The 27640-nt window shown below is 41.6% G+C and overlaps 1 protein-coding gene across 8 annotated transcripts in view; it reads right to left on the reverse strand.

Moving 5' to 3' along the window:
* LOC141265127 (ATP-binding cassette sub-family B member 5-like) overlaps positions 1 to 27640 on the reverse strand; it is a 1418963-nt gene that overhangs the window by 42285 nt on the left and 1349038 nt on the right. For 6 of the 8 annotated variants that reach the window (XM_073677812.1, XM_073677808.1, XM_073677805.1 and 3 more), the window contains 5 exons: positions 15881 to 15981; positions 14737 to 14877; positions 10397 to 10553; positions 9478 to 9675; positions 8409 to 8615 (listed from right to left, as the gene is read on the reverse strand). In XM_073677812.1, coding sequence (XP_073533913.1) covers positions 8409 to 8615; positions 9478 to 9675; positions 10397 to 10553; positions 14737 to 14877; positions 15881 to 15981 — 804 coding nt within the window. Of the gene's footprint in view, positions 1 to 8408; positions 8616 to 9308; positions 9390 to 9477; positions 9676 to 10396; positions 10554 to 14736; positions 14878 to 15880; positions 15982 to 27640 lie in introns of those variants that run through there. The other 2 variants (XR_012320051.1, XR_012320052.1) reach the window with 2 other exon arrangements.

The raw sequence follows: 27640 nt of genomic DNA on the forward strand, positions 1-27640 counted from the left end.
CTGCGGGATGACAGGCTGGATGGCAGCGTTCTGCTGCGGTCCAGCCTGTCATCTCGATGTAGCAGAGCTCAAGCTGTCATGGGAACCATGGAAAGGTAAGGATGATGTTGCTTTATTATTTTTCTTTTATTTCAGGAGATCGTTGGCTTCAGCTGGAATGGGCGTGATGGTAAGTATGGTTTAATTTAGAACAATAAAGAATTGTGTGTTTATTTCAATTAAAGGACTTTTTTCTGGGTGTTGTGTTTATTTTAAATACTTTACTAGAAATTCATGGTGGTCATGTCTAATATTGGCGTGACCCCATGAATTTCGGGCTTAGGGCCAGCTGATAATGCCAAGCTGGCCCTAACCCCTTTATTACCCAGTGAGCCACCGCATCAGGGCCCTGGATGAGTTGGGTACAGCGCCAGAAGATGGCGATTCTATGAACGCGCCATTTTCCGGGGTGGCTGCGGACTGCAATTTGCAGCGGGGGTGGCCCAGAAAGCTTGGGCCTCCCTGCGCTGCGGATTCCAGCCCCCAGCTGCCTAGTTGTACCTGGCTGGACACAAAAACAGGGCGAAGCCCCACGTCAATTTTCTTTAAATTATTTCATGAAATAATTAAGAAAAAAAGGGCTTCCCTATATTGTTGTGTCCGGCCAGGTACAAATAGGCAGCTGGTGGTTGGGGGCAGCCCGTTCCTGCCTGCTGTACCTGGCTGGACACAAATATAGTGCGAAGCCCCACGTCAATTTTTTTTAAATTATTTCATGAATTTCCTGAAATAATTTAAAAAAATTGAAGTGGGGCTTCGCACTATATTTGTGTCCAGCCAGGTACAGCAGGCAGGAACGGGCTGCCCCCAACAACCAGCTGCCTATTTGTACCTGGCCGGACACAACAATATAGGGAAGGCCTTTTTTTCTTAATTATTTCATGAATTTCATGAAATAATTTAAAAAAAAGTACGTGGGGCTTCGCCCTATTTTTGTGTCCAGCCAGGTACAACTAGGCAGCTGGGGGCTGGAATCTGCAGCGCAGGGAGGCCCAAGCTTTCTGGGCCCCCCCCCGCTACAAATTGCAGTCCGCAGCCACCCCGGAAAATGGCGCGTTCATAGAAGCGCCATCTTCTGGCGCTGTACCCAACTCATCCAGGGCCCTGGTGCGGTGGCTCACTGGGTAATAAAGGGGTTAGGGCCAGCTTGGTATTATCAGCTGGCCCCAAGCCCAAAATTCATGGGGTCACGCCAGTATTAGACATGACCGCCATGAATTTCTAGTAAAGTATTTAAAAAAAACACAACACCCAGAATAAAGTCCTTTAATTGAAATAAAGACACAATTCTTTATTGTTCTAAATTAAACCATACTTACCATCACACCCATTCCAGCTGAAGCCAACGATCTCCTGCAATAAAAGAAAAATAATAAACCAACCTCATCCTTACCTTTCCATGGTTCCCACGACAGCTTCAGCTCTGCTACATCGAGATGACTGGCTGGACCGCAGCAGAACGCTGCCATCCAGTCTGTCATCCCGCAGACACTGAGAAGCGCAGGCATGCTTGCGCTCCTCACTGTCTCGCTGTGACGGCATCCAGATGAGCCGAGGTCATGTCCAATGAACTCGGCTCACCTCATGCACGTCACTGACAGCGTGGGAAAATTCTCACGCTGAAGTGCTGAGTGCAGGAGAATTCTCCCACGCTGTCAGTGATGTGCATGAGGTGAGCTCATGTCCAATGAACTCAGCTCACCTCCTGCACGTCACTGACAGCGTGGGAAAATTCTCCTGCAATCAGCGCTTCAGTGTGAGAATTTTCCCACGCTGTCAGTGACGTGCATGAGGTGAGCCGAGTTCATTGGACATGAACTCGGCTCATCTGGATGTCGTCACAGAGAGACGCTGAGCAGCGCAAGCAAGCCTGCGCTTCTCAGTGTCTGCGGGATGACAGGCTGGATGGCAGCGTTCTGCTGCGGTCCAGCCTGTCATCTCGATGTAGCAGAGTTGAAGCTGTCGTGGGAACCATGGAAAGGTAAGGATGAGGTTGCTTTATTATTTTTCTTTTATTGCAGGAGATCGTTGGCTTCAGCTGGAATGGGCGTGATGGTAAGTATGGTTTAATTTAGAACAATAAAGGATTGTGTCTTTATTTCAATTAAAGGACTTTATTCTGGGTGTTTGTGTTTTTTTTAACTTTGACTATGGGGTTAGTAATGGGGGTGTCTTATAGACGCCTCTCCATTACTAACCTGGGCTTGATGTCAGCTGGCATTATAAGCTGACATCAACCCCAACCCTATTACCCCCTGCCACCGCACCAGGGCAGCGTGGAAGAGCGAGGCTAAGTGCCAGAATTGGCGCATCCTATGAATGCGCCATTTCTGGGGCGGCTGACGGCTGGTGTTTCTAGCCTGGGAGGGGGCCAATATTCATGGCTCCCTTCCTGGGCTATTAATATCAGCCCCCAGCTGTCTGCCTAGCCTTTGCTAGCTATTAAATTAAGGGGGACCCCACGTCATTTTTTGGGGGGGGTCCCCCATTTTAATAGCTAGTAAAGGCTATGTATTCAGCTGGGGGCTGATATTAGTAGCCTGGGAAGCTCCGTGGGTATTACCCCCTTCCCAGGCTTCAAACATCTGCCCCAGCCGTCTGCTTAACCTCCGCTAGAGCCTAAAATTAAGGGGAACCCCACGCCAATTTTTTTAATAATAAATCCTTTATTTTAATACTAAATGACAAGTACAGTAACCAGCACTATCACTGTACTTCATATATATGTGACTGACATGTTTCTGTCTATCTAATCTATGTGTGATGCTCTATCTTTCTGTTCTAAATTGTCGGGTACCGCTGCTGAATTGCCGGCCGGCTTTTTTAAAGAGACAGTGCATGAAAACACTATTATTTTTTTAAATAAATCCTTTACACTAAATGACAAGTACAGTAAGCAACACTATCACTGTACTTATTATATATGTGACTGACATGTTTCTATCTATCTAATCTATGTGTGATGCTCTATCTTTCTGTTCTAAATTGTCGGGTACAGATGCTGAATTGCCGGCCGGCTTTTTTAAAGAGACGGTGCATGAAAACACTAATATTTTTTTTAATAAATCCTTTACACTAAATGACAAGTGCAGTAACCAACACTGTCACTGTGCTTCTTATATGTGTGACTGACATGTTTCTATCTATCTAATCTATGTGTGATGCTCTATTCCTTCTTGTCTAAATTGTCGGGTACCGGTGTATGTCGCTGCTGAATTTGCCGGCCGGCTTTTTTAAAGAGAGTGTCTTCTGAGCAGTTTGTCAGCTTTTGGACACCTTTGCAGGTGTTTTCTATGTGTTTCTATGTGTTTTTGTTTGCCTGCCATTGGTTTTAACGGTGTTCGACGGTGTTCTAAGGTGCTCGACGAACAGTTCGACGAACAGTTCCTCGAACATCCCGGTGTTCGACGAACCGAACCGAACCCGAACACTATGGGGGTGGCTCAACACTACTCTCAACTCCCCTGATGGAGAAGCCAGGGCTCACCGGAGGAGTTTGGTTCTCTGGTGGGCTCGTCCAATGCTGCCCTAAAGCAGGCCAGGCTAAGAAAAGTGTGGGGGAAGTTCCAAGGAGAAGTAGGGGTAGCTGGGGACTGTTTATGGACACCCGGCCACCCCCAGGCGGCTGGGGACCGTGTGTGGACACCCGGCCACGGGGCGGCTGAGGACCGAGTATGGACACCCGGCCACCCCCTGGCGGCTGGGGACTGAGCGTGGACACCCGGCCGCCGGTCGGCTGGGGACTGAGTATGGATACCTCGCTGCCGAAGCAGCCATGAGGTAGTGGCCAGATTCGGCCTCCTCCAAGCTAAAAGGCCCCATTTCAAGTGCAAGCTAGCAGTATGGTATTGCAGCCTGGGGGTGGGTGGGTGGCAGGCTGCATACTTGCGCTTGCATTGCAAGGAATGGGGGAGGTACAATTGAACATTGCCCTGGGACAAGGACTTGCACGGGGATAGTTGCAAGTCTGCATCTTCTGATGCGGCAAGGATCACTTCTGATGGACACACTTTTAGGCAGTGACCTGGGTGTCAGAGATGCTTCCAGGGGTCTTCCCCATGCTGTTCCCATGTCTTTTCCGCACTGTATGCATGTGTCACACAGCACATGGCCAGATAATATTGTAAAATGTTAAAATGACATTTCCCGGTGAATGCATTTGTCACAGTTGAAATCAATACAAAAGTGCAAAAACGCATAAAAAATGCTACTTGTGAACATAGCCCAAGGTGTGGAGGAATATTTTTGTTTTTGGTTATTTATTTTACCTTATACACAAGTCTTTACCCTGGAAACGAAGTTCCTTAACATATTTCACAGGAGAACCGTTTCAGTTTCGTTTTTGAACTTTTTCTTGTGAGCCCGTAAAAGTGGCTTAATACCTCTGACCACTTTGTTGACAGCAGTGACCTGGGGGCATTTCTGATGTCCTACCTAGCTGATGATGCCTTGATTTGGGTTACCCCCCTATGGGAAGCAAGGGATCCTATCATCTCTGACCTGCAGGCCTTCCTGGTCACCTTTCTAATGGTCTTCGATGACTCTGACCATGTGTGAATACTTCCTCTCTCAATATCCTGGAGCAGTCCAGATGGGTGACACGCGAAGGAAGCCCACCTGTTTCCCAGCCTGAAGAGGCAGCTACCCCTGCAGAATCCATGAGGGATGACAGTATTTGGCAGACTAAACAGAATACTTCCCTTTCCAACACTAAGAGGCAGTCCAGACGAGCGAGTCATAGAGGAAAGTCGTCACGTCAGGTACTGTCCTCTCAAAGACCTCCTGTTCCCCAGCCTGTAGAGGCAGTTACCCATGCAGAATCCATGAAGGTTGACAGTGTTTCTCTGGCGAAGCAGACGCCGGAACTTAGTCGTAAAATTTGATTGCGGTACTGCTGCAGTTGTATGGAACACCCTAATGGTCTTTTCTGCGAAGTTTGGGGAGTCCCCAAGCCTTGGGTCAGTAGGAGAGGCTGCCCTTTGCGCTAGTGTTTCCTCTCCACAGATGACTGTGACTGTCTCCGTGGCAAGTGGAGGCCTCGGTTTAACCGGAAGTTTTGGGCTGAAAGCTGTAAAGAGTCGGTGTCTGATTCCTGTCTACTCCAGAATCCGGTTTGGGCATTGTCAGGGGAAGGATGAGCCCTTCTCAGAAACAGTCAAAATATGTCTGTACAAATTAAGCTCCATATAGGTGCTTTACACATGAAGAAGATTACATTTGAGGTGCTGTCTGGTATGCCCACAGGTCGTTAAGAGCCTAGAGCTCTAGTGCCCGCTCAGGTCTGGAGACCCAGCAGGGTGTTTCCTGGGGGATTGCTGAGTTACAAAGTGTGTCCGGTCCCCAAACCTCCAGATCAGTCAGCAATGTCTTCATCTTCTTCACCAGTTCTGCTAGTCACCGACTCGCTGTGTGCTGAAGTCTCCAAAGGAAGGGAAGCAGAGGTGCTGTCCCCACACAGTACCGATGATTGTACCAATGATCTGGCTTCAGGTACCGCCCAGCCTCCTAGATGTGTCATCTTAGAGAACAGACTAAAGACTGTCCCGGAGCAGGTATCTTCCATCTCTAATAAGCCTAAAGAGGAAGTCAAGGCGATGGCTACCGCCGTGTGTCCGGAGTCTAGTCACAACTCTCCAGGCACTCCTTGGTTCGAAGCCCAGTGGGACCTCAAACCATGCTCACTCCAAACAGTCTGGGAATGAGCGTAACAGTGGGAAATATTCTGGAACATGTGCTTGTGTAAGGTGGAGTTGCCACACCGGGAGAAATAGTGATGGCTGGGGATCGAGCACCAAGGAACAGACGCCGCCATGAGGTCGTGGAAAGCTTTTGCTTCCACGAGCCTAAAAGGCAAAATTTCTAGTTAAAGCAGTCGAGAAATGTGGCAGTTTAATATTGTGACCTGTGGGTGGGTGGATGTGTATATGTGCTTGCGTTCCAAGGACTGGGGTAGAGACAATTGACCGCTGGGCTGGGACAAGGACGTGGAAGTGTTTGCTGATGGTGATGGTTGGAAGTGTGCAACAACAGGTTCAGGGTGGGAGACATCTTCGCCTGGACCCTGGCATTCGACCCATCGACTTCATTGTTCTCCACCTCGTCTTACACTTCCGCACCCAGGTTCTCCTCCTGACTTTCTGTCCATTGTGTCTCATCATCATTCATCATCATTCATCTCTTGCGACAGTAATTGCACATTCCCACCGTCACCTTCGGGTGAATATGGCTGCTCAAATATTTGGGCATCGCTACTTGCCCCGCTAGAATTGCACCGAGCCAGAGTCCAGAATGTATAAATGGAAAGATTAACAGAACAGAGTTCTTTGGAGTGTTCAAGTGTGGGATGAGTTGTCTCTGGGCAATCGGCTTGGTAGGAAGAAAGAGAATCAAGATGAGGAATATGCTGAGTCCAAGTAAAAAAAATGTGCACATTCCTCAAACAAGAATCTGCAAAAACACTAGTGCATGCTCACATCATCTTCCGCCTCAACTACTGCAAGCTCCTGCTCTGTGGCCTCCCTTGTAACACTCTTGCACCCCTCGCATCTATCCTAATCTCTGCTGCCCGACTAATCCACCTGTCCCCTCCTCTCTGTCAATTCCTTCACTAGGTCTCCATTGCCTAGAGACTCCAGTTGAAAACCCTAACCTTGGCAAGCAAAGCCATCCACAACCTGTCTCCTTCATACATCTGTGACCTAGTCTTACAGTACTTACCTGCACGCAACCTCTGATCCTCACAAGATCTCCTTCTCCACTCTCCTCTTATCTCCTCTTCCCACAATAGCATACAAGATTTCTCCTGTGCATCCCACCTACTCTGGAACTCTCTACCCCAACATATCAGACTCTCACCTACTTTTGAAACCTTCTAAAGGAACCTGGAGACCCACTTGTTCCGACAAGCGTGCAACCTGCAGTAACCCTCTCTTTCTCCCATACTGCTGCATGACCAGCTATACCCTCACCTGTATTTTATTCCTCACCCATCCCTTGTGGAATGTTAGTCCTCGCTGGCAGGGTCCTTTCTCCTCCTGTACCAGTTGCAATCACGTTTTTGTTCAAGATTATCGTAATTGTTTTTCCTATGTATACCCCTTTTTCACATGTAAGGCACTCTAATAATAAGTAATAATAATGTGGTCCAGACTCATGGCTATTGAGACCGAACCATGTGGAAGACAAGGTGGTGGTGGTTGCAAATGGACTAGAAGCATTACTTTTTTATCTGCTATCCAACCAATAACCTTTTCCCACTGGTCTGGCTTCAAGAGTGGTATTTCGCTGCCCCCTAGAAAGTGGGACAGGAATCTAGGTCGACATGATATAAGTGCTTATTGTGCTCCCTCAGCAGTCACAGTTTCATCTTGTCCACGGCCTCGGCCTTTGCGTGCACCATCATCATGTTCACTTCCCCGTCCCTTGCCACGCACCTTGACGATTTTTAAATGGAGTTTAATATTTGCCACATTGCCAAAAATGTCTGTATTACCGCAGTAATATAGGATCACGTCTGATGAACACGGTTTTAGGCAGTGACCTGGGAGTCAGAGATACTTCTAGGGGTCTTCCCCATGCTATTACCATGTCTTTTAAGCACTGTATGGATGTTTCTGATCTTGCCTCACGTACCACATGGCCAGATAAGGTTGTAAAATGTTAAAATGACATTTGCCAGTGAATGTACTTTTCACCGTTGAAAGCAATGCAAAAGTGCAAAAATGCATCAAAAACGCTACGTGTGCAAAAAACCCAAGGTGTGGAGGAGCATTTTTTCTAGGGGTTATTTATATTGCCTTAAATGCAATTTATTACCCTGGAAAGAATCTCCCTTAACATTTTATCCAGGAAAATCCATTTTAGCTTTGTTTTGTATGTTTTATTGTGAGTCCTTAAAAATGGCATAATACTCTCACAACATTGTTGACAGCAGTGACATGGGAGTTAGAAATGCTTCAAGAGGTCTTCCTCATGCTTTTCCCCATGTCATTTGAGCACTTTTTCCATCTATTTGGGCAATTTTTTGGCCCCCTGCAGACCTCCGGGGAGGGGGCCGTCAGAAAAATGCTTGAGTTTCCCACAGACTTACATTGCGCTCATTGCTCAGGTCGAGCACCAGAGCATTATGATTTGCTCAAACCGAGCAACGAGAACCCAACCATTTTAGTGCTCACTCATCACTATAAAGAATAAGAAATCAAGAAGGGGGCAAATGTTTTCTCATACCATTGTATGCATGAAAAGCGATAATCCTCTATAAAAGCTAACATATCCATATATCACAAGCATGATTTGTTCCTGTTAAGAACTACATTTATAGGAGAAACATTTTTTTCATTAGAATGATCACAGCCATTGGGCATTTTTACCTCTGGCAGCTCTTCTATGAATGAATGGATATTTGCAACTTTCGCGGCACGTTTTATTTCCTCCATCGGCACTTCCCTGGTGTTTCCCCCATAAGCAATGTTCTCCGCAATACTGCAGTCAAATAGTATTGGCTCTTGGGAAACAATTCCAATTTGTGATCGAAGCCATTGCACATTGAAGTCTTTTATGTTAGTGTTATCGAACAACTAAAAAATCCACAGAAGATGCACACAATTTAGATCATGATTGCCTTATAGTCATCAATAGATTAAATGGATTTTCCCACTAAATATATATAACACCTTTCCACATGAAAGCTGATCACTAGGTATCTGATTGTTGGTACCTCCACCATTATTTCGAATGACGGTCCCAAAGTCCCTTTTGTGATAGAAGATAGACTACGCATGCTCCATTTACTTCCATGGGTCTATAGCGAGGGATTGTGCACATGTGGGACCACCACTCACTTAAACTGTGAATTAATGCTCATTCGGACATCTGATTTTCATGTACAAATGCTATTAATATTTTTTATGAATAGAACTCGTACCTGTGATCGTCTATGGGGCCATTCACATGTTCGTGATTTTCCTCAGACCAAAAACCGCAGCAAGATGTTCGATTTTGATCACATTAAAATCAGCAATGCAAGTCAATGGGTCCATGAAAAAATTGGACCATACTTAGTTGACATCAAAGTGCGGTCTGTCAGAATGGAGGAGGTGGAGAAACTTTTTTTAATTTCTCCTCGTACAAGAAAAATGGATGACACTCGGACCACACTCTGATAAAACTCTGATCCAAGTTTGATCAAGATAATTGGCCCATTTTCTTGTACGAGGAAAAATTGGAAATGTGAATGAGACTTAAGGGTGAGGTTATGCTTGTTTATTAACCTTGGGACTCCCGTTCTTGAGATTGGTGTTCGTCTCAGCTATTCTGTTGATTAATCATTAATGTGTTTAGTGGGAAAATACCTAAAAAAATAAAATCAGACATTATCTAAACATAGAAGCCAGTAAAATTGTAATTTATGATGTAGATATTTTTGCAAACTAATCTTACCACAGCTCCTAGACAAGGGTCATAGAACCTCTGCAAGAGTTGGACAGAGGTGCTTTTCCCACATCCACTGCTGCCCACAAATGCCACAGTTTGCCCAATCTGTATAGTAACAGATAGATCTTGTAGTACAGACACATCCGGACGAGATGGATAATTGAACGATATCTGCTGTAGCTCTATATTTCCTTGCCAATTATCCTAAAGTGAGTAAAAAAGAAAGAAATACCTTAAAGGGAACCTGTCATTAGATTCATGCCGCCCAAACCAAAAGCAGCATGAATCAGTCTGCAACATTTCAGAGCAGGAATACTTTGAAAAAATAGCCAGGGAGGGACTATGGGCTCAATTGGTCATTTGTAATTTTTTTAAGTTACTTATCTTTTTTTTTAGTCTAGTGGTATTTGCAGACACTTCGTGCACCTAATTCTTCAAAAAAAATCCATGAATGGTTCATGAATTTTGTGCAAAATAAAAATTTCTCTTTATTCTTTTTGCATGCTCCACTAAAATGTTGAAAAAACTGCACCAAATTTTTAAATGTACATAAAATCTCTCCAGAGTTGGGGACTGGGGTACATTTGCGAAAAATTTTGCATCTTTTTGAAAAAAGTCACAAATGATGAATCAGATGAAAACAAATGGAAACCCAAAACTTCACCCATGAGTGGCCAACAAAAACATAAACAAACAGGTGAACTGAACACCTGTAAAATAGACTAAAAAAGACTCAAATAGAAGGATGAATATGACAAAAACAAAAAAGTCACAACATACAAAAAAAAACAGGTGCAAATACAATAAAAATTCACATATTTTTAGCTGGACTAGCTTAGAGCTTATCATCAGCTTTTCTCATCTGATAGATAACAAGCAAACAAGCAAATGTAATCATGTAATTTATTTTCTAATAAATGCTTACTGGTTTTTGTCCTTGTAAACTGTAGCTGTCAATAGCCGGTTCTCTATTAAACAAAGCAAAAAGGTGGGAGGCTGCAGATTTGGCTTGAGAGTAGTCAGGAGCAAATGATAATGTTTGGCCTATTGCCATGGCTCCATAGGTTAACATGAAGAATACACTGTGTAAGAAGACAAAAAACAAAGCATTAAGGATTCCACTGTGGAATAAAATATTTATAGCACCGCTCCAGTGTTTTTTTATTGCAGCTCTGGAGTGGTGCCACTAATGTAATGACCCTTCCCCCAGTCTTATATGTACCAGCTGCCGTCTTCATCTTTTATCCGCTCTGCTCCTGTCAGTCTCCAGCAGTTTGTGAACTGCTGGATTGCTCCAGTATTTTCTGGAGCGAGCTGGAGGTCACTTTTCAGTGTAAGTTTATGACAACCACAAGAAGGCTCTTGTAGACTTGCATTGAAAGTTTGTGACAGTTTTATCTGACTTCTGGTTACTCAGAAGTTGCAGTCATAAGAAAGCGGCGTGGGAGTGGAGCGATGCAGGGAAGAGCTGCAGACAGTGGGTGGTGAGTATGATATTAGATGCAGGCACCTTCTAGCACCACTCCGGCACTGCAATAAAAAACAGTGGAGTGGTGCTTTAAATATATTCTCAAACATATTTTATAGAGTCTTTTTGACAAGTCGAGATGGGGAACACTTACATTTAAGTGTGACGCTCACAGCCCTCCCTGGGAGATGGGGGTAGTCGGAGCCGGGTCGGATGTTTGGGAGATTGCAGTCGTGGCCTGGTCCCGTTCCGTGCCCAGGGCCGTCACATAAAAGATTTAATGGGCTTTCACGGTTTGGTGTTAATCGAGTGGATTAAATGACTATGCCACCTGTGGTGCCTGGTGATTCGCCACCAGCGCTGCGGCAGTCCTCTGAGGCGGGATGTAGTGGCAGCAGATGATGGTACTACTCCCCACAGGCGGGGCAGGGCCTCAGGGCAGAGAAGACGGATGAGGGGGGTCATAGTGGGTGGTGAGGTGTGGTGTCGCACTGAAATAAGGGACCGGAGGCAATGGATGCAGTCTTACAAGCTTTACTCATGTTGTTAGGTGTCAGCTGCAAGGCTTCTCCTTGCTCCTCACGGCTCGCTGCGGCCACCAGGAAGGGGTTCAGCACACTCCAGGTAGTTCAGGTGCATCAAACAGGACCCCCTGCACCAGAGTGTTCCTAGATTTTCCCACTAGGTCCTCTCCTGTCCGTATGTGGTACGTGTTACAAGGCTGGGTCTCCCTCTGGACTATGCACAGAACAAGGGTACGGGTGGCGACTCCGCTCCGTCCATAACCCGGTGGGATCCACTGAGCCTCCGGGCTTCTCTGACTAAGACTTGAAGTGACAGAGTCAGATATCGGGGGCCTGTACCCCTTTTGCAGCAGGAATCCCTCTGACTAGGCCAGAATAGTGAGGACAGGTGGCGTATGCCTCTCCGTCTGCATCCCCCTGGGGATCCTTTTGCCTGTGGAGCTTGTCTCCTCTGCTCCCCTCCAGGCCTTCTTAGGTAGGGACTTTGACCGGGTAGAGACAGCCGTTAACTCTAGCCCGCTCCTCGCCTCAAGGCCAGAGGACGAGGACCGTGTATCTTCAATCAGCTGCAGGTTCACACAGAAAGCCACGTTCAGTGATGAAGATCACAATCAAAGACCATAAGCCCAAGATGGCCGTTTATTAAATATGAATTTTGTGGTGTAACCTCTAAGTGCGTCCTCCACCCTCACCCACTATATGGTTCCCCCTATCTTTGGGTCCCCCCATCTCCTCTATCCCGGCTGGGGCAGCACTATGGTGCCTTAAGCCCCCCTCAGGTGGGTGAGGTGTAGTGTTGAATGGATGGCTGAGTCCTGAGAGGTGCTCCTTCCTTACCTCGGAGAGGAGATACCACACCTCGGTCTGAGGTGCAGTACCCCTGTGGCAGCTGAACCCTCAGGGGCGCCACATAAGCAAAACTGATGAAATGGTGTAAGTGCAATATGTAGGTGCGCGTTCCTACTTTGGCTATTTAACAGACAGAGCATGACTGTTAAATGGCCACAGTGTTAAAGTTCACCTACACAATGCACTTATTCCAGCGTGTGCAGAGCCATTTCCTTGGTTTTGCTTTAGTTTCTTGTACTTTGTACATACAGTAGAGGGAGATGGCTCCCCCTTGTTGGATTGTGTAAAAACAGTCAGGTTTGGGTCCTGCTCTGCCTTTGTCTATTTTGAGGTCTCCTGGCACATAGCGAGATGAACTACAAGAGTTAGGAACCATCCTGATTGGGTACACCTTGTCGCAGTGGGATGGCCTTTACACTCTTTTGATCAAAATAGTGTCAACTAAGTATCCTGGCTTATTTACATACACTATTACTATTACTATTACTTTTTATTTATTTATTTACTGCAGAGTATTTGCTCATTTCTTTTTATCTTAGGTTCAGACATACAATTAAGTAGTTGAGTCACATTTGATATCACTCCAGAAGAGATTTAAAACTTCTTTGTCTGAGCATTTACTCATTGAACCACTTAAAGAGAACCTGTCCTCAGGATTTTCTACTTCAAACTAATGGAATGCTTGTAAAGGTGATATAATGCTAATTAAATCATAATCTTTCTTGTAGTTGATATTTTATATGAATGAGTTACAAGTGCAGTGGGGTGGGCGCTGCATTTATAGCTCTTCTGCCCTCTCACCTCATTCCCTGGAGGAGGAGATGTCACTGGGAGGAGAATATCACTGGAATGAGAGAGACTTCATATCTACCATAGTTCTTCAGCCTCATTTGCATATCAATTCAAACACTGATTTCTCAGTAACTGAGAAACTGATTGGCCTTGTAATGATATTAATGGACTTGTCTTTATAGGTGCATGTAGCTCTTTAAAATAGTTTGGGGTGGTAGTTGTGACGAATTTCCTTTGGGAAGACATGTCCATTTTTTTAAATACTTGCAATGCACATTTGGCAACAATTCAGGAGGATCTTTTCTTCTAGAAAAAATCTGAAGTTAATTTTTCTTTGCTTAAATGGCCACTAGATAACAAGGACTGGATCATTAATACTCAAAGTTGACATTAGTTCTGCACCATTCTGTATGAATCCGGACTCCTGGAAGAGTTGGTAGATCTTCTAGGCTTATATCAAATTCTCCCCAAAACTTTGGAGGAAGCAATGGAGAGGAAGTGGAAAAGGCTGAAGGGGGCATGGAAGGGTTATGGATGGGAGTGGAAGAATTGTAGAAGTGTCTGGTCTGAAAAGGGGTCATTGCTACAGGGGAAAAACATTTGCATGAAGTGTGAGGCAACATTTCTCCAAATATCTGTAAAGCAGGGCTGAATTTACATGTCACGCTGCCCTATGCGTTAAACCTGAACATTTTACTGTTAAAATGATTTCCCAGGATCAGAATAGCTACCTATTGTTAGTACTTGTCATCAATATTAAATCACTGGTGGTCTCTCTCTTGGCATTCACATTCATCAGATGTTTGAAGGGTCCATGGAGCTTGTGCAAGTGCCACATCCTTTTCAATAATTACTTTATGTCATCTACCTGCACATTGTAGTAGTAGCATGACTGGGTATTGCAATACTATCCTATTGAAGTGGACTGCGGAACTGTATAATGCAGCCTGCCCTACGCTATTAAGGAAACAGCATGCAGGTAGATTGCACTACTGACCCTTCAAACCCTTCTGACTAGCCATGTAGACCCTTCATACAAATGATTAACAGTGTGTCGAGATTCAGACCTTCACAAATCCATCAATCTGATTTTGATGGTCTATCCTAACAATAGACCCTCAATATTAAAAGAACTCCTTTAACTCCTTCCTGACAAATAACATTTTCTTCAACAGTGATATGCAAATTGTCTCTTTAGAGAGGATAAGGACTAGAACTCTAGCGCCACCTATTGGAAGCAGTGATCCTAAATCCTAAGTCTCGCATTATGACTTAGGATAAAAGCCAAACCAGAATCTCAATTTGCAAATATTGCATTTCGGTCAGTGCAAAGTATGAAATCTGATTTGGCTAGATGAGAGGCTCTGGAGTGGGGTTTAGGGTAACGTTTGTCCTTGTGGAGCTTGTCACTCTCCACAAAGAGAAACGCTACCCCATAGACCTTCAATAGAGAGAAAGATTTACTTTGATACATTCATTGGCAGGGTAGCTTTTTGGCAAATTCCAGGCCCCAAGGACTCCATGCACATGACCTGACTGCCATTTCATGACCATGCACCGTAGAAGTTTAAAATCGGAGATTATGGCATCAAACCACTGGACATTGACATTATCATACATGTTGATACTTACAGAATCACTTCTTCCACATTCAATCTTCCCACATTAATTAAATAAGCTCCAAAGCGGTAACTTGCTGCATGGGCAAAAAATATAAATGACTGACTGAAAGCAAAGCAAATCCCATATATCTGGGCCTTTCTTTGTGAATTCCTACACAGTGAAATTAAAAGAAAAAAGATGTACTGCGTTAATGGTATCGTAGTGGACAGATGAGAAGAAATGAGCCGGCCCTGTTGGTAGTAGAGATAAATATGTAGAGCTCTAGGTTAGGATGTGTCACTTTCCTAAGGAATCACATATCTGGTCATTTTTATTGGGAGGTTAAGGCAATATTTTTCTAAATCATTTTTTCTCGCTTTCTTTCCTAACACTCATCGGTTTGAAGCGTTATTACTGATCACTGCACAGCTGCTGGCCGGGAGTGCGGTTGCGCAGGGAAACTTAACAAGTGATATGACACTACATTTTTTTACATTTATTGTAGTTTTATTCCGATTCCTTGGATCAGTTGAAGTCCCAAAGGCCAAGACAAGCAAAATAAACTCTTTAAATTACAAAATTAAATATGTCTTCACCTAACAATCAGAAAAGCCTATAAGAGGTTATATAGCCTTTCCCCCTAATTCTAGCTGTATAATTCTGAATTAATAGCAGGAACAAATCAGGTATCATTTTCCATTTAATTAATCTATGATGGAATATATAATTTAATGCTGCGTATAGAAAATATGGGGATCTATCTGTAAGACCCTCACACAACCCCAATTTGACCAGTATTTTGCATCAGTCTGTAGAAAAAAATTATAATAGGAAAATGAATACTAAGTATCTAAGGCAGATTTTGGCTTCAAAATATTATTGATATAAAGAAATTGACCAAATCTCCAATTTATTAAATCAGTAAATCCTAAAATGTTTTATTCTGACCCCTGATCAGTACCCAACTTTCTGCATGTTCAGGTAACACCTGATTTTATCCACAAATTTGTGCTAATTTTTTTTTGCCTAAGTGAGTTCTATGCTAATATATTACTTTCTTATTATTTGAATTTACTATTTTTCCATTATTTTTTCTAAATAAAGAGGGCAATATTTGTAACACTATAGTATAGATAGAATATTTAAAATTCTGTAATGATTGGAGATACCAGACCTGTATGGATTCTGTAGACTTTCAGTATAATGGTTCTCAAAAGTTGTTTCTCTTGTTAAGGACACAACTGTTCGAATATTGTAGACAACTTCAGTTGCAATCTATTAAGTTAAATATAGATGAGAAAATATATTCAAAAATCATGTAATTCCTTACACAGTATTTACATATAATGGGAACCTGTAATGTGAAAATGTTATCTGATCTGCAGGCAGGATGTTATAGAGCAGGAGGAACTGATAATATCCTACTAATATTATAAATGCGAAAGTTTGGGAGTATGTATGTTTGTTACTCTTTCACGAAAAAACTGCTGGACGGATTTGCATGAAACTTTACAGTAATATAGATTATACATCGGAATAACATATAGGCTACAATTTGTAATGATTTTATGTAATTTTGGTCATAATATAACGATACATGTCAATTAAGTCGGAAAAAAATCTGGCCTCTGAGAGCTATCTTGGCGTACGCTGCCTAAACCGTTGGAGTTACACAAAGATGATGTACCGTAGAATTGTTTGTCTTGAATAGTTCTAAATAAAAGTCCGCGACAGCATATATCTACCTTTTATGTGGAAGCCACTATGACCAAAATTGTGAACCATAAATTTAATTAAATTAGATACTATTTTACAATGCACATTTTAGTATATTTATCAAACTTTTTAGTATATTTATTAAACTCTTATATACACACATACACAGGTGATATTTAAATGGCTGATTTACAGCAGTCAGAAGAGATTGATAATACAATAATTTGCCCATAGTGGATCATTGTATAGTGAGGTCACAGTTGCCGCCTGTCCACAGTCAGAATACAGGGGTGATCATATACCGTGGCCAGGTACAAGTGTGGCACAGGGGGTTCACACATGACCCCCAGGGACTGACATTTCCTAGAAACTTTGGCAGCTGTCAGTCATGAGCTCACCCTGATACATTACACTCTGGAAACAGCTGAAGGGAGAAGGATAATTTATGACATTTTCTCAGACTTAAAAAATAAATAAAAATAAAAAGTAGCCCAGAAAACAGCCCATATGTCAGGAACAGGTTACTAGGGAACTACACGTGCCAGCACGGCCTGACCGCACCCACAGCCCGGGGGGAGTGTGAGGCTTCCTCCTGCAGGTCGCCCGGGGGCACCGGGCCGTCATTGTCCTCACACAGGGGGTCGCCGCCGCCATTGTCCCTCCACATAACACCGTATAATAAAACATGCGCTCACCTGCGCCAGCTGCTGCAGCCGGGAAAGTTCCGAGCGCCTCACCTGGGCGCAGGGGAAGTGACTCATACACGGGGAGGGGCAGTAACCTGACCGCGGCTCCATGGAGGATGCACACACTGCAGCCTGACAGCACCGGCAGAAGCGCTACACAAATGGCGTCCTCCCCTCCTGTGTGCAGCACAGCCCTGTGTGTGTGCAGCGCAGCATGTCACCCACAGCACCAGCAGGCTGCTCTCAGCTCCCACAGAGCACTGGGAATGGTTGCTATGGGTAACCGCGCCACAGCTGCTCCTCATAGACGAGTCATATACAACTGATATCATCTGTACAGCGATCGTAATATAACTAATTAGATTGTTTTAGTATTTTGTTTGAACTTTACTAAGTACCTATTTTGTAATTAGTACTTATAAAAATGCCGCAAAAGCGTAAGTCTAACATTTCACAAAGCTCAAGTAAAGCCCGAGCTATGAAAATAGTTAGACGTGATGAGACGTCTCAACAAGCCAAGCAACGAAGGCTTGAGCAGGCGGTGCGTTGTGCGGCACATAGAGCTGCAGAGACTCCAGAACAATCCCAAGCCCGACGTGAACGGAATGCAGAGTTTTTGGCATCTCAACGGGCTGCTGAAACTCAAGAACAGTCCCAAGCCCGACGTGAACAGCATGCGGAGTATCTGGCGTCTCAACGGGCTGCTGAAACTCCAGAACAGTCCCAAGCTCGACGTCAGCAGCAAGCGACTTACATGGCGTCCCAAAGAGCCACTGAAATTTATGAAATGGCCGAATCTCGCAGACGCACTGTTGCTGAAAGGGCAGCACAGCGGCGTCAAACATTTACAAGAAATACATGGATATTGTTTAATAAAGCTGCATTTGAGTATGACGAGACTCTTGATTATGAAACTCACAAGCTTATAAAAATAGAAGCAATGACCATAGATTGCAAATATTGTGGAGCTCTTAAGTGGAAAGAGGAAGCAGCAGGTATGTGTTGTTTGGGTGGGAAAGTAGCTCTTCCTTATATAGACGAACCAGTTCAACCTTTAAAAGATCTTTTCTCTAATGAAACTGATGAATCTCGTCTTTTTCTAAATAATATAAGAAAATACAATATGTGCTTTCATATGACGTCTTTTGGAGCAGATCAAATTGTCTCAATGCCAGGGTTTTGCCCGACCTTTACAATACAAGGACAAGTATACCACCGTATAGGTTCTTTAATTCCTACGTCCATTTCGCAACCACAATTTTTACAAGTTTATTTCATAGGTGACGAAGAAGAACAAATCAACAGGCGTACTGAGTAGAGATGAGCGTTGTTCTACTCGAACTGTTCGCCAATCTCAAATTCGAGCTGTTTTGGGCGGTGTTCGAGCCGGTCGGCGAACACGAACAATTTGAGAAAAATTCGGCTGTTCGAGGTTATGTTCGATAACTGTTCGTGCACCAAAATCATAACTGGATTTTTTCTCAGTAATGATGAAAATTAATGTTAATACGCAGTTTGAGTGTACAGCGGGGCGGGGGGAGGGGCAGGGGATGGATCTCTGCAGGAACAATGAAGATCTCCATTTTTTTTTCTCTTTCCCGCATTTGCAGTGGGGAGGTGCAATCTGTCAGCCTATCAGCAGCGCACACACGGAGCGAAGTGCTTTTTTTCACACAAGCAAGGGCATGTGTGATTGGCAGTGTATGTCACATGTCCTTGCCCTATAAGACCAAGCCATTTTCCCCGTCGCCACCATTTTCTCACTGCTGCAGCTGCGTGTTAGACGGCACCGCTGTTGCTGTGTGCGCTATACCTTGTTAATTTCAAGCCAATTTTCGCACAAATATACAGATAGCTTGGGAGTAGGGAATAGTTGTGATTGCAGTCCTTTTAAGGACTAGGTTACAGCATTTCCTACGACTTTTATCAGGCAGGTCTGTGCTCTTAAATAGATAGATTGTGGGAGTAAAGACTAATTGTAATTGGAGTCCTTTTCAGGACTAGGTTACATCAGTTCCTATCAGTTTTTGCCAGGCAGGTCTGTGCCAGTGCTGTGCAAGTTTTTTTCACAGCATTTGGCTGAATCTAGCAAAGCTAATCCTTTTTGGCCTATTGCAGAGTGTGTTAGTCAGTGGAGTAGCCTATCTGTGTTGCAAGATATACCACCTGTGTATAGAATACCAATTTTTTTACTGCACCTAGTGAAGTAAAATCTTTTGGGCATAGCATCATTCTATTAGTCCATCTATACTGACCTTCATCAGGTTGCAAACTGAATATAATTTTTTTCTGCATCTAGCTCTGAAAAAATATTTGGGCTTCTAGCGGTGTGTGGGACTTGGTCTATTAGTCCATCTATACTGACCTCCATCAGGTTGCAAATTAAAAATAATTTTTTTCTGCATCTAGCTCTGAGAAAATATTTGGGCTTCTAGCAGTGTGTGGGACTTGGTCTATTACTCCATCTATACTGACCTCCATCAGGTTGCAAATTAAAAATAATTTTTTTCTTCATTTATCTCTGAAAAAATATTTGGGCTTCTAGCAGCGTGTGGGACTTGTTCTATTAGTCCATCTATACTGACCTCCATCAGGTTGCAAATTAAAAATAATTTTTTTCTGCATCTAGCTCTGAAAAAATATTTGGGCTTCTAGCAGTGTGTGGGACTTGGTCTATTAGTCCATCTATACTGACCTCCATCAGGTTGCAAATTAAAAATAATTTTTTTCTGCATCTAGCTCTGAAAAAATATTTGGGCTTCTAGCAGTGTGTGGGACTTGGTCTATTAGTCCATCTATACTGACCTCCATCAGGTTGCATATTAAAAATAATTTTTTTCTTCATTTAGCTCTGAAAAAATATTTGGGCTTCTAGCAGTGTGTGGGACTTGTTCTATTAGTCCTTCTATACTGACGTCCAGCAGGTTGCAAATTGAATATAATTTTTTTCTGCATCTAGCTCTGAAAAAATATTTGGGCTTCTAGCAGCGTGTGGGACTTGTTCTATTAGTCCATCTATACTGACCTCCATCAGGTTGCAAATTAAAAATAATTTTTTTCTGCATCTAGCTCTGAAAAAATATTTGGGCTTCTAGCGGTGTGTGGGACTTGGTCTATTAGTCCATCTATACTGACCTCCATCAGGTTGCAAATTAAAAATAATTTTTTTCTGCATCTAGCTCTGAAAAAATATTTGGGCTTCTAGCAGTGTGTGGGACTTGGTCTATTAGTCCATCTATACTGACCTACATCAGGTTGCAAATTAAAAATAATTTTTTTCTTCATTTATCTCTGAAAAAATATTTGGGCTTCTAGCAGCGTGTGGGACTTGTTCTATTAGTCCATCTATACTGACCTCCATCAGGTTGCAAATTAAAAATAATTTTTTTCTGCATCTAGCTCTGGAAAAATATTTGGGCTTCTAGCAGTGTGTGGGACTTGGTCTATTAGTCCATCTATACTGACCTCCATCAGGTTGCAAATTAAAAATAATTTTTTTCTGCATCTAGCTCTGAAAAAATATTTGGGCTTCTAGCAGTGTGTGGGACTTGGTCTATTAGTCCATCTATACTGACCTCCATCAGGTTGCAAATTAAAAATAATTTTTTTCTTCATTTAGCTCTGAAAAAATATTTGGGCTTCTAGCAGTGTGTGGGACTTGTTCTATTAGTCCTTCTATACTGACGTCCAGCAGGTTGCAAATTGAATATAATTTTTTTCTGCATCTAGCTCTGAAAAAATATTTGGGCTTCTAGCGGTGTGTGGGACTTGGTCTATTAGTCCATCTATACTGACCTCCATCAGGTTGCAAATTAAAAATAATTTTTTTCTGCATCTAGCTCTGAAAAAATATTTGGGCTTCTAGCGGTGTGTGGGACTTGGTCTATTAGTCCATCTATACTGACCTCCATCAGGTTGCAAATTAAAAATAATTTTTTTCTGCATCTAGCTCTGAAAAAATATTTGGGCTTCTAGCAGTGTGTGGGACTTGGTCTATTAGTCCATCTATACTGACCTCCATCAGGTTGCAAATTAAAAATAATTTTTTTCTTCATTTATCTCTGAAAAAATATTTGGGCTTCTAGCAGCGTGTGGGACTTGTTCTATTAGTCCATCAATACTGACCTCCATCAGGTTGCAAATTAAAAATATTTTTTTTCTGCATCTAGCTCTGAAAAAATATTTGGGCTTCTAGCAGTGTGTGGGACTTGGTCTATTAGTCCATCTATACTGACCTCCATCAGGTTGCAAATTAAAAATAATTTTTTTCTGCATCTAGCTCTGAAAAAATATTTGGGCTTCTAGCAGTGTGTGGGACTTGGTCTATTAGTCCATCTATACTGACCTCCATCAGGTTGCAAATTAAAAATAATTTTTTTCTTCATTTATCTCTGAAAAAATATTTGGGCTTCTAGCAGCGTGTGGGACTTGTTCTATTAGTCCATCTATACTGACCTCCATCAGGTTGCAAATTAAAAATATTTTTTTTCTGCATCTAGCTCTGAAAAAATATTTGGGCTTCTAGCAGTGTGTGGGACTTGGTCTATTAGTCCATCTATACTGACCTCCATCAGGTTGCAAATTAAAAATAATTTTTTTCTGCATCTAGCTCTGAAAAAATATTTGGGCTTCTAGCAGTGTGTGGGACTTGGTCTATTAGTCCATCTATACTGACCTCCATCAGGTTGCAAATTAAAAATAATTTTTTTCTTCATTTAGCTCTGAAAAAATATTTGGGCTTCTAGCAGTGTGTGGGACTTGTTCTATTAGTCCTTCTATACTGACATCCAGCAGGTTGCAAATTGAATATAATTTTTTTCTGCATCTAGCTCTGAAAAAATATTTGGGCTTCTAGCGGTGTGTGGGACTTGGTCTATTAGTCCATCTATACTGACCTCCATCAGGTTGCAAATTAAAAATAATTTTTTTCTGCATCTAGCTCTGAAAAAATATTTGGGCTTCTAGTGGTGTGTGGAACTTGGTCTATTAGTCCATCTATACTGACCTCCATCAGGTTGCAAATTAAAAATAATTTTTTTCTGCATCTAGCTCTGAAAAAATATTTGGGCTTCTAGCAGTGTGTGGGACTTGGTCTATTAGTCCATCTATACTGACCTCCATCAGGTTGCAAATTAAAAATAATTTTTTTCTTCATTTATCTCTGAAAAAATATTTGGGCTTCTAGCAGCGTGTGGGACTTGTTCTATTAGTCCATCTATACTGACCTCCATCAGGTTGCAAATTAAAAATAATTTTTTTCTGCATCTAGCTCTGAAAAAATATTTGGGCTTCTAGCAGTGTGTGGGACTTGGTCTATTAGTCCATCTATACTGACCTCCATCAGGTTGCAAATTAAAAATAATTTTTTTCTGCATCTAGCTCTGAAAAAATATTTGGGCTTCTAGCAGTGTGTGGGACTTGGTCTATTAGTCCATCTATACTGACCTCCATCAGGTTGCAAATTAAAAATAATTTTTTTCTTCATTTATCTCTGAAAAAATATTTGGGCTTCTAGCAGCGTGTGGGACTTGTTCTATTAGTCCATCTATACTGACCTCCATCAGGTTGCAAATTAAAAATAATTTTTTTCTGCATCTAGCTCTGAAAAAATATTTGGGCTTCTAGCAGTGTGTGGGACTTGGTCTATTAGTCCATCTATACTGACCTCCATCAGGTTGCAAATTAAAAATAATTTTTTTCTTCATTTAGCTCTGAAAAAATATTTGGGCTTCTAGCAGTGTGTGGGACTTGTTCTATTAGTCCTTCTATACTGACGTCCAGCAGGTTGCAAATTGAATATAATTTTTTTCTGCATCTAGCTCTGAAAAAATATTTGGGCTTCTAGCGGTGTGTGGGACTTGGTCTATTAGTCCATCTATACTGACCTCCATCAGGTTGCAAATTAAAAATAATTTTTTTCTGCATCTAGCTCTGAAAAAATATTTGGGCTTCTAGCAGTGTGTGGGACTTGGTCTATTAGTCCATCTATACTGACCTCCATCAGGTTGCAAATTAAAAATAATTTTTTTCTGCATCTAGCTCTGAAAAAATATTTGGGCTTCTAGCAGTGTGTGGGACTTGGTCTATTAGTCCATCTATACTGACCTCCATCAGGTTGCAAATTAAAAATAATTTTTTTCTTCATTTATCTCTGAAAAAATATTTGGGCTTCTAGCAGCGTGTGGGACTTGTTCTATTAGTCCATCAATACTGACCTCCATCAGGTTGCAAATTAAAAATATTTTTTTTCTGCATCTAGCTCTGAAAAAATATTTGGGCTTCTAGCAGTGTGTGGGACTTGGTCTATTAGTCCATCTATACTGACCTCCATCAGGTTGCAAATTAAAAATAATTTTTTTCTGCATCTAGCTCTGAAAAAATATTTGGGCTTCTAGCAGTGTGTGGGACTTGGTCTATTAGTCCATCTATACTGACCTCCATCAGGTTGCAAATTAAAAATAATTTTTTTCTTCATTTATCTCTGAAAAAATATTTGGGCTTCTAGCAGCGTGTGGGACTTGTTCTATTAGTCCATCTATACTGACCTCCATCAGGTTGCAAATTAAAAATATTTTTTTTCTGCATCTAGCTCTGAAAAAATATTTGGGCTTCTAGCAGTGTGTGGGACTTGGTCTATTAGTCCATCTATACTGACCTCCATCAGGTTGCAAATTAAAAATAATTTTTTTCTGCATCTAGCTCTGAAAAAATATTTGGGCTTCTAGCAGTGTGTGGGACTTGGTCTATTAGTCCATCTATACTGACCTCCATCAGGTTGCAAATTAAAAATAATTTTTTTCTTCATTTAGCTCTGAAAAAATATTTGGGCTTCTAGCAGTGTGTGGGACTTGTTCTATTAGTCCTTCTATACTGACATCCAGCAGGTTGCAAATTGAATATAATTTTTTTCTGCATCTAGCTCTGAAAAAATATTTGGGCTTCTAGCGGTGTGTGGGACTTGGTCTATTAGTCCATCTATACTGACCTCCATCAGGTTGCAAATTAAAAATAATTTTTTTCTGCATCTAGCTCTGAAAAAATATTTGGGCTTCTAGTGGTGTGTGGAACTTGGTCTATTAGTCCATCTATACTGACCTCCATCAGGTTGCAAATTAAAAATAATTTTTTTCTGCATCTAGCTCTGAAAAAATATTTGGGCTTCTAGCAGTGTGTGGGACTTGGTCTATTAGTCCATCTATACTGACCTCCATCAGGTTGCAAATTAAAAATAATTTTTTTCTTCATTTATCTCTGAAAAAATATTTGGGCTTCTAGCAGCGTGTGGGACTTGTTCTATTAGTCCATCTATACTGACCTCCATCAGGTTGCAAATTAAAAATAATTTTTTTCTGCATCTAGCTCTGAAAAAATATTTGGGCTTCTAGCAGTGTGTGGGACTTGGTCTATTAGTCCATCTATACTGACCTCCATCAGGTTGCAAATTAAAAATAATTTTTTTCTGCATCTAGCTCTGAAAAAATATTTGGGCTTCTAGCAGTGTGTGGGACTTGGTCTATTAGTCCATCTATACTGACCTCCATCAGGTTGCAAATTAAAAATAATTTTTTTCTTCATTTATCTCTGAAAAAATATTTGGGCTTCTAGCAGCGTGTGGGACTTGTTCTATTAGTCCATCTATACTGACCTCCATCAGGTTGCAAATTAAAAATAATTTTTTTCTGCATCTAGCTCTGAAAAAATATTTGGGCTTCTAGCAGTGTGTGGGACTTGGTCTATTAGTCCATCTATACTGACCTCCATCAGGTTGCAAATTAAAAATAATTTTTTTCTTCATTTAGCTCTGAAAAAATATTTGGGCTTCTAGCAGTGTGTGGGACTTGTTCTATTAGTCCTTCTATACTGACGTCCAGCAGGTTGCAAATTGAATATAATTTTTTTCTGCATCTAGCTCTGAAAAAATATTTGGGCTTCTAGCGGTGTGTGGGACTTGGTCTATTAGTCCATCTATACTGACCTCCATCAGGTTGCAAATTAAAAATAATTTTTTTCTGCATCTAGCTCTGAAAAAATATTTGGGCTTCTAGCAGTGTGTGGGACTTGGTCTATTAGTCCATCTATACTGACCTCCATCAGGTTGCAAATTAAAAATAATTTTTTTCTGCATCTAGCTCTGAAAAAATATTTGGGCTTCTAGCAGTGTGTGGGACTTGGTCTATTAGTCCATCTATACTGACCTCCATCAGGTTGCAAATTAAAAATAATTTTTTTCTTCATTTATCTCTGAAAAAATATTTGGGCTTCTAGCAGCGTGTGGGACTTGTTCTATTAGTCCATCTATACTGACCTCCATCAGGTTGCAAATTAAAAATATTTTTTTTCTGCATCTAGCTCTGAAAAAATATTTGGGCTTCTAGCAGTGTGTGGGACTTGGTCTATTAGTCCATCTATACTGACCTCCATCAGGTTGCAAATTAAAAATAATTTTTTTCTGCATCTAGCTCTGAAAAAATATTTGGGCTTCTAGCAGTGTGTGGGACTTGGTCTATTAGTCCATCTATACTGACCTCCATCAGGTTGCAAATTAAAAATAATTTTTTTCTTCATTTAGCTCTGAAAAAATATTTGGGCTTCTAGCAGTGTGTGGGACTTGTTCTATTAGTCCTTCTATACTGACATCCAGCAGGTTGCAAATTGAATATAATTTTTTTCTGCATCTAGCTCTGAAAAAATATTTGGGCTTCTAGCGGTGTGTGGGACTTGGTCTATTAGTCCATCTATACTGACCTCCATCAGGTTGCAAATTAAAAATAATTTTTTTCTGCATCTAGCTCTGAAAAAATATTTGGGCTTCTAGTGGTGTGTGGAACTTGGTCTATTAGTCCATCTATACTGACCTCCATCAGGTTGCAAATTAAAAATAATTTTTTTCTGCATCTAGCTCTGAAAAAATATTTGGGCTTCTAGCAGTGTGTGGGACTTGGTCTATTAGTCCATCTATACTGACCTCCATCAGGTTGCAAATTAAAAATAATTTTTTTCTTCATTTATCTCTGAAAAAATATTTGGGCTTCTAGCAGCGTGTGGGACTTGTTCTATTAGTCCATCTATACTGACCTCCATCAGGTTGCAAATTAAAAATAATTTTTTTCTGCATCTAGCTCTGAAAAAATATTTGGGCTTCTAGCAGTGTGTGGGACTTGGTCTATTAGTCCATCTATACTGACCTCCATCAGGTTGCAAATTAAAAATAATTTTTTTCTGCATCTAGCTCTGAAAAAATATTTGGGCTTCTAGCAGTGTGTGGGACTTGGTCTATTAGTCCATCTATACTGACCTCCATCAGGTTGCAAATTAAAAATAATTTTTTTCTTCATTTATCTCTGAAAAAATATTTGGGCTTCTAGCAGCGTGTGGGACTTGTTCTATTAGTCCATCTATACTGACCTCCATCAGGTTGCAAATTAAAAATAATTTTTTTCTGCATCTAGCTCTGAAAAAATATTTGGGCTTCTAGCAGTGTGTGGGACTTGGTCTATTAGTCCATCTATACTGACCTCCATCAGGTTGCAAATTAAAAATAATTTTTTTCTTCATTTAGCTCTGAAAAAATATTTGGGCTTCTAGCAGTGTGTGGGACTTGTTCTATTAGTCCTTCTATACTGACGTCCAGCAGGTTGCAAATTGAATATAATTTTTTTCTGCATCTAGCTCTGAAAAAATATTTGGGCTTCTAGCGGTGTGTGGGACTTGGTCTATTAGTCCATCTATACTGACCTCCATCAGGTTGCAAATTAAAAATAATTTTTTTCTGCATCTAGCTCTGAAAAAATATTTGGGCTTCTAGCAGTGTGTGGGACTTGGTCTATTAGTCCATCTATACTGACCTCCATCAGGTTGCAAATTGAATAAAAAAATTTTCTGCATCTAGCTCTGAAAAAATATTTGGGCTTCTAGCGGTGTGTGGGACTTGGTCTATTAGTCCATCTATACTGACCTCCATCAGGTTGCAAATTAAAAATAATTTTTTTCTGCATCTAGCTCTGAAAAAATATTTGGGCTTCTAGCAGTGTGTGGGACTTGGTCTATTAGTCGATCTATACTGACCTCCATCAGGTTGCAAATTAAAACTAATTTTTTTCTGCATCTAGCTCTGAAAAAATATTTGGGCTTCTTGCAGTGTGTGGGACTTGGTCTATTAGTCCATCTATACTGACCTCCATCAGGTTGCAAATTAAAAATAATTTTTTTCTGCATCTAGCTCTGAAAAAATATTTGGGCTTCTAGCAGTGTGTGGGACTTGGTCTATTAGTCCATCTATACTGACCTCCATCAGGTTGCAAATTGAATAAAAAAATTTTCTGCATCTAGCTCTGAAAAAATATTTGGGCTTCTAGCGGTGTGTGGGACTTGGTCTATTAGTCCATCTATACTGACCTCCATCAGGTTGCAAATTAAAAATAATTTTTTTCTGCATCTAACCCAGCCAATAGTTTTGGCCTAATACCACAGTTTGGCCACTCAGCTCTGCTCGGTTACCATCCATTGTTTTTTTGTGCAAACAACTCCAGAGT

The sequence above is a fragment of the Phyllobates terribilis genome, unplaced genomic scaffold (assembly GCF_046119375.1).
Source record: "Phyllobates terribilis strain yellow unplaced genomic scaffold, ASM4611937v1 Scaffold_4__5_contigs__length_816908805, whole genome shotgun sequence".
NCBI lineage: Eukaryota > Metazoa > Chordata > Amphibia > Anura > Dendrobatidae > Phyllobates > Phyllobates terribilis.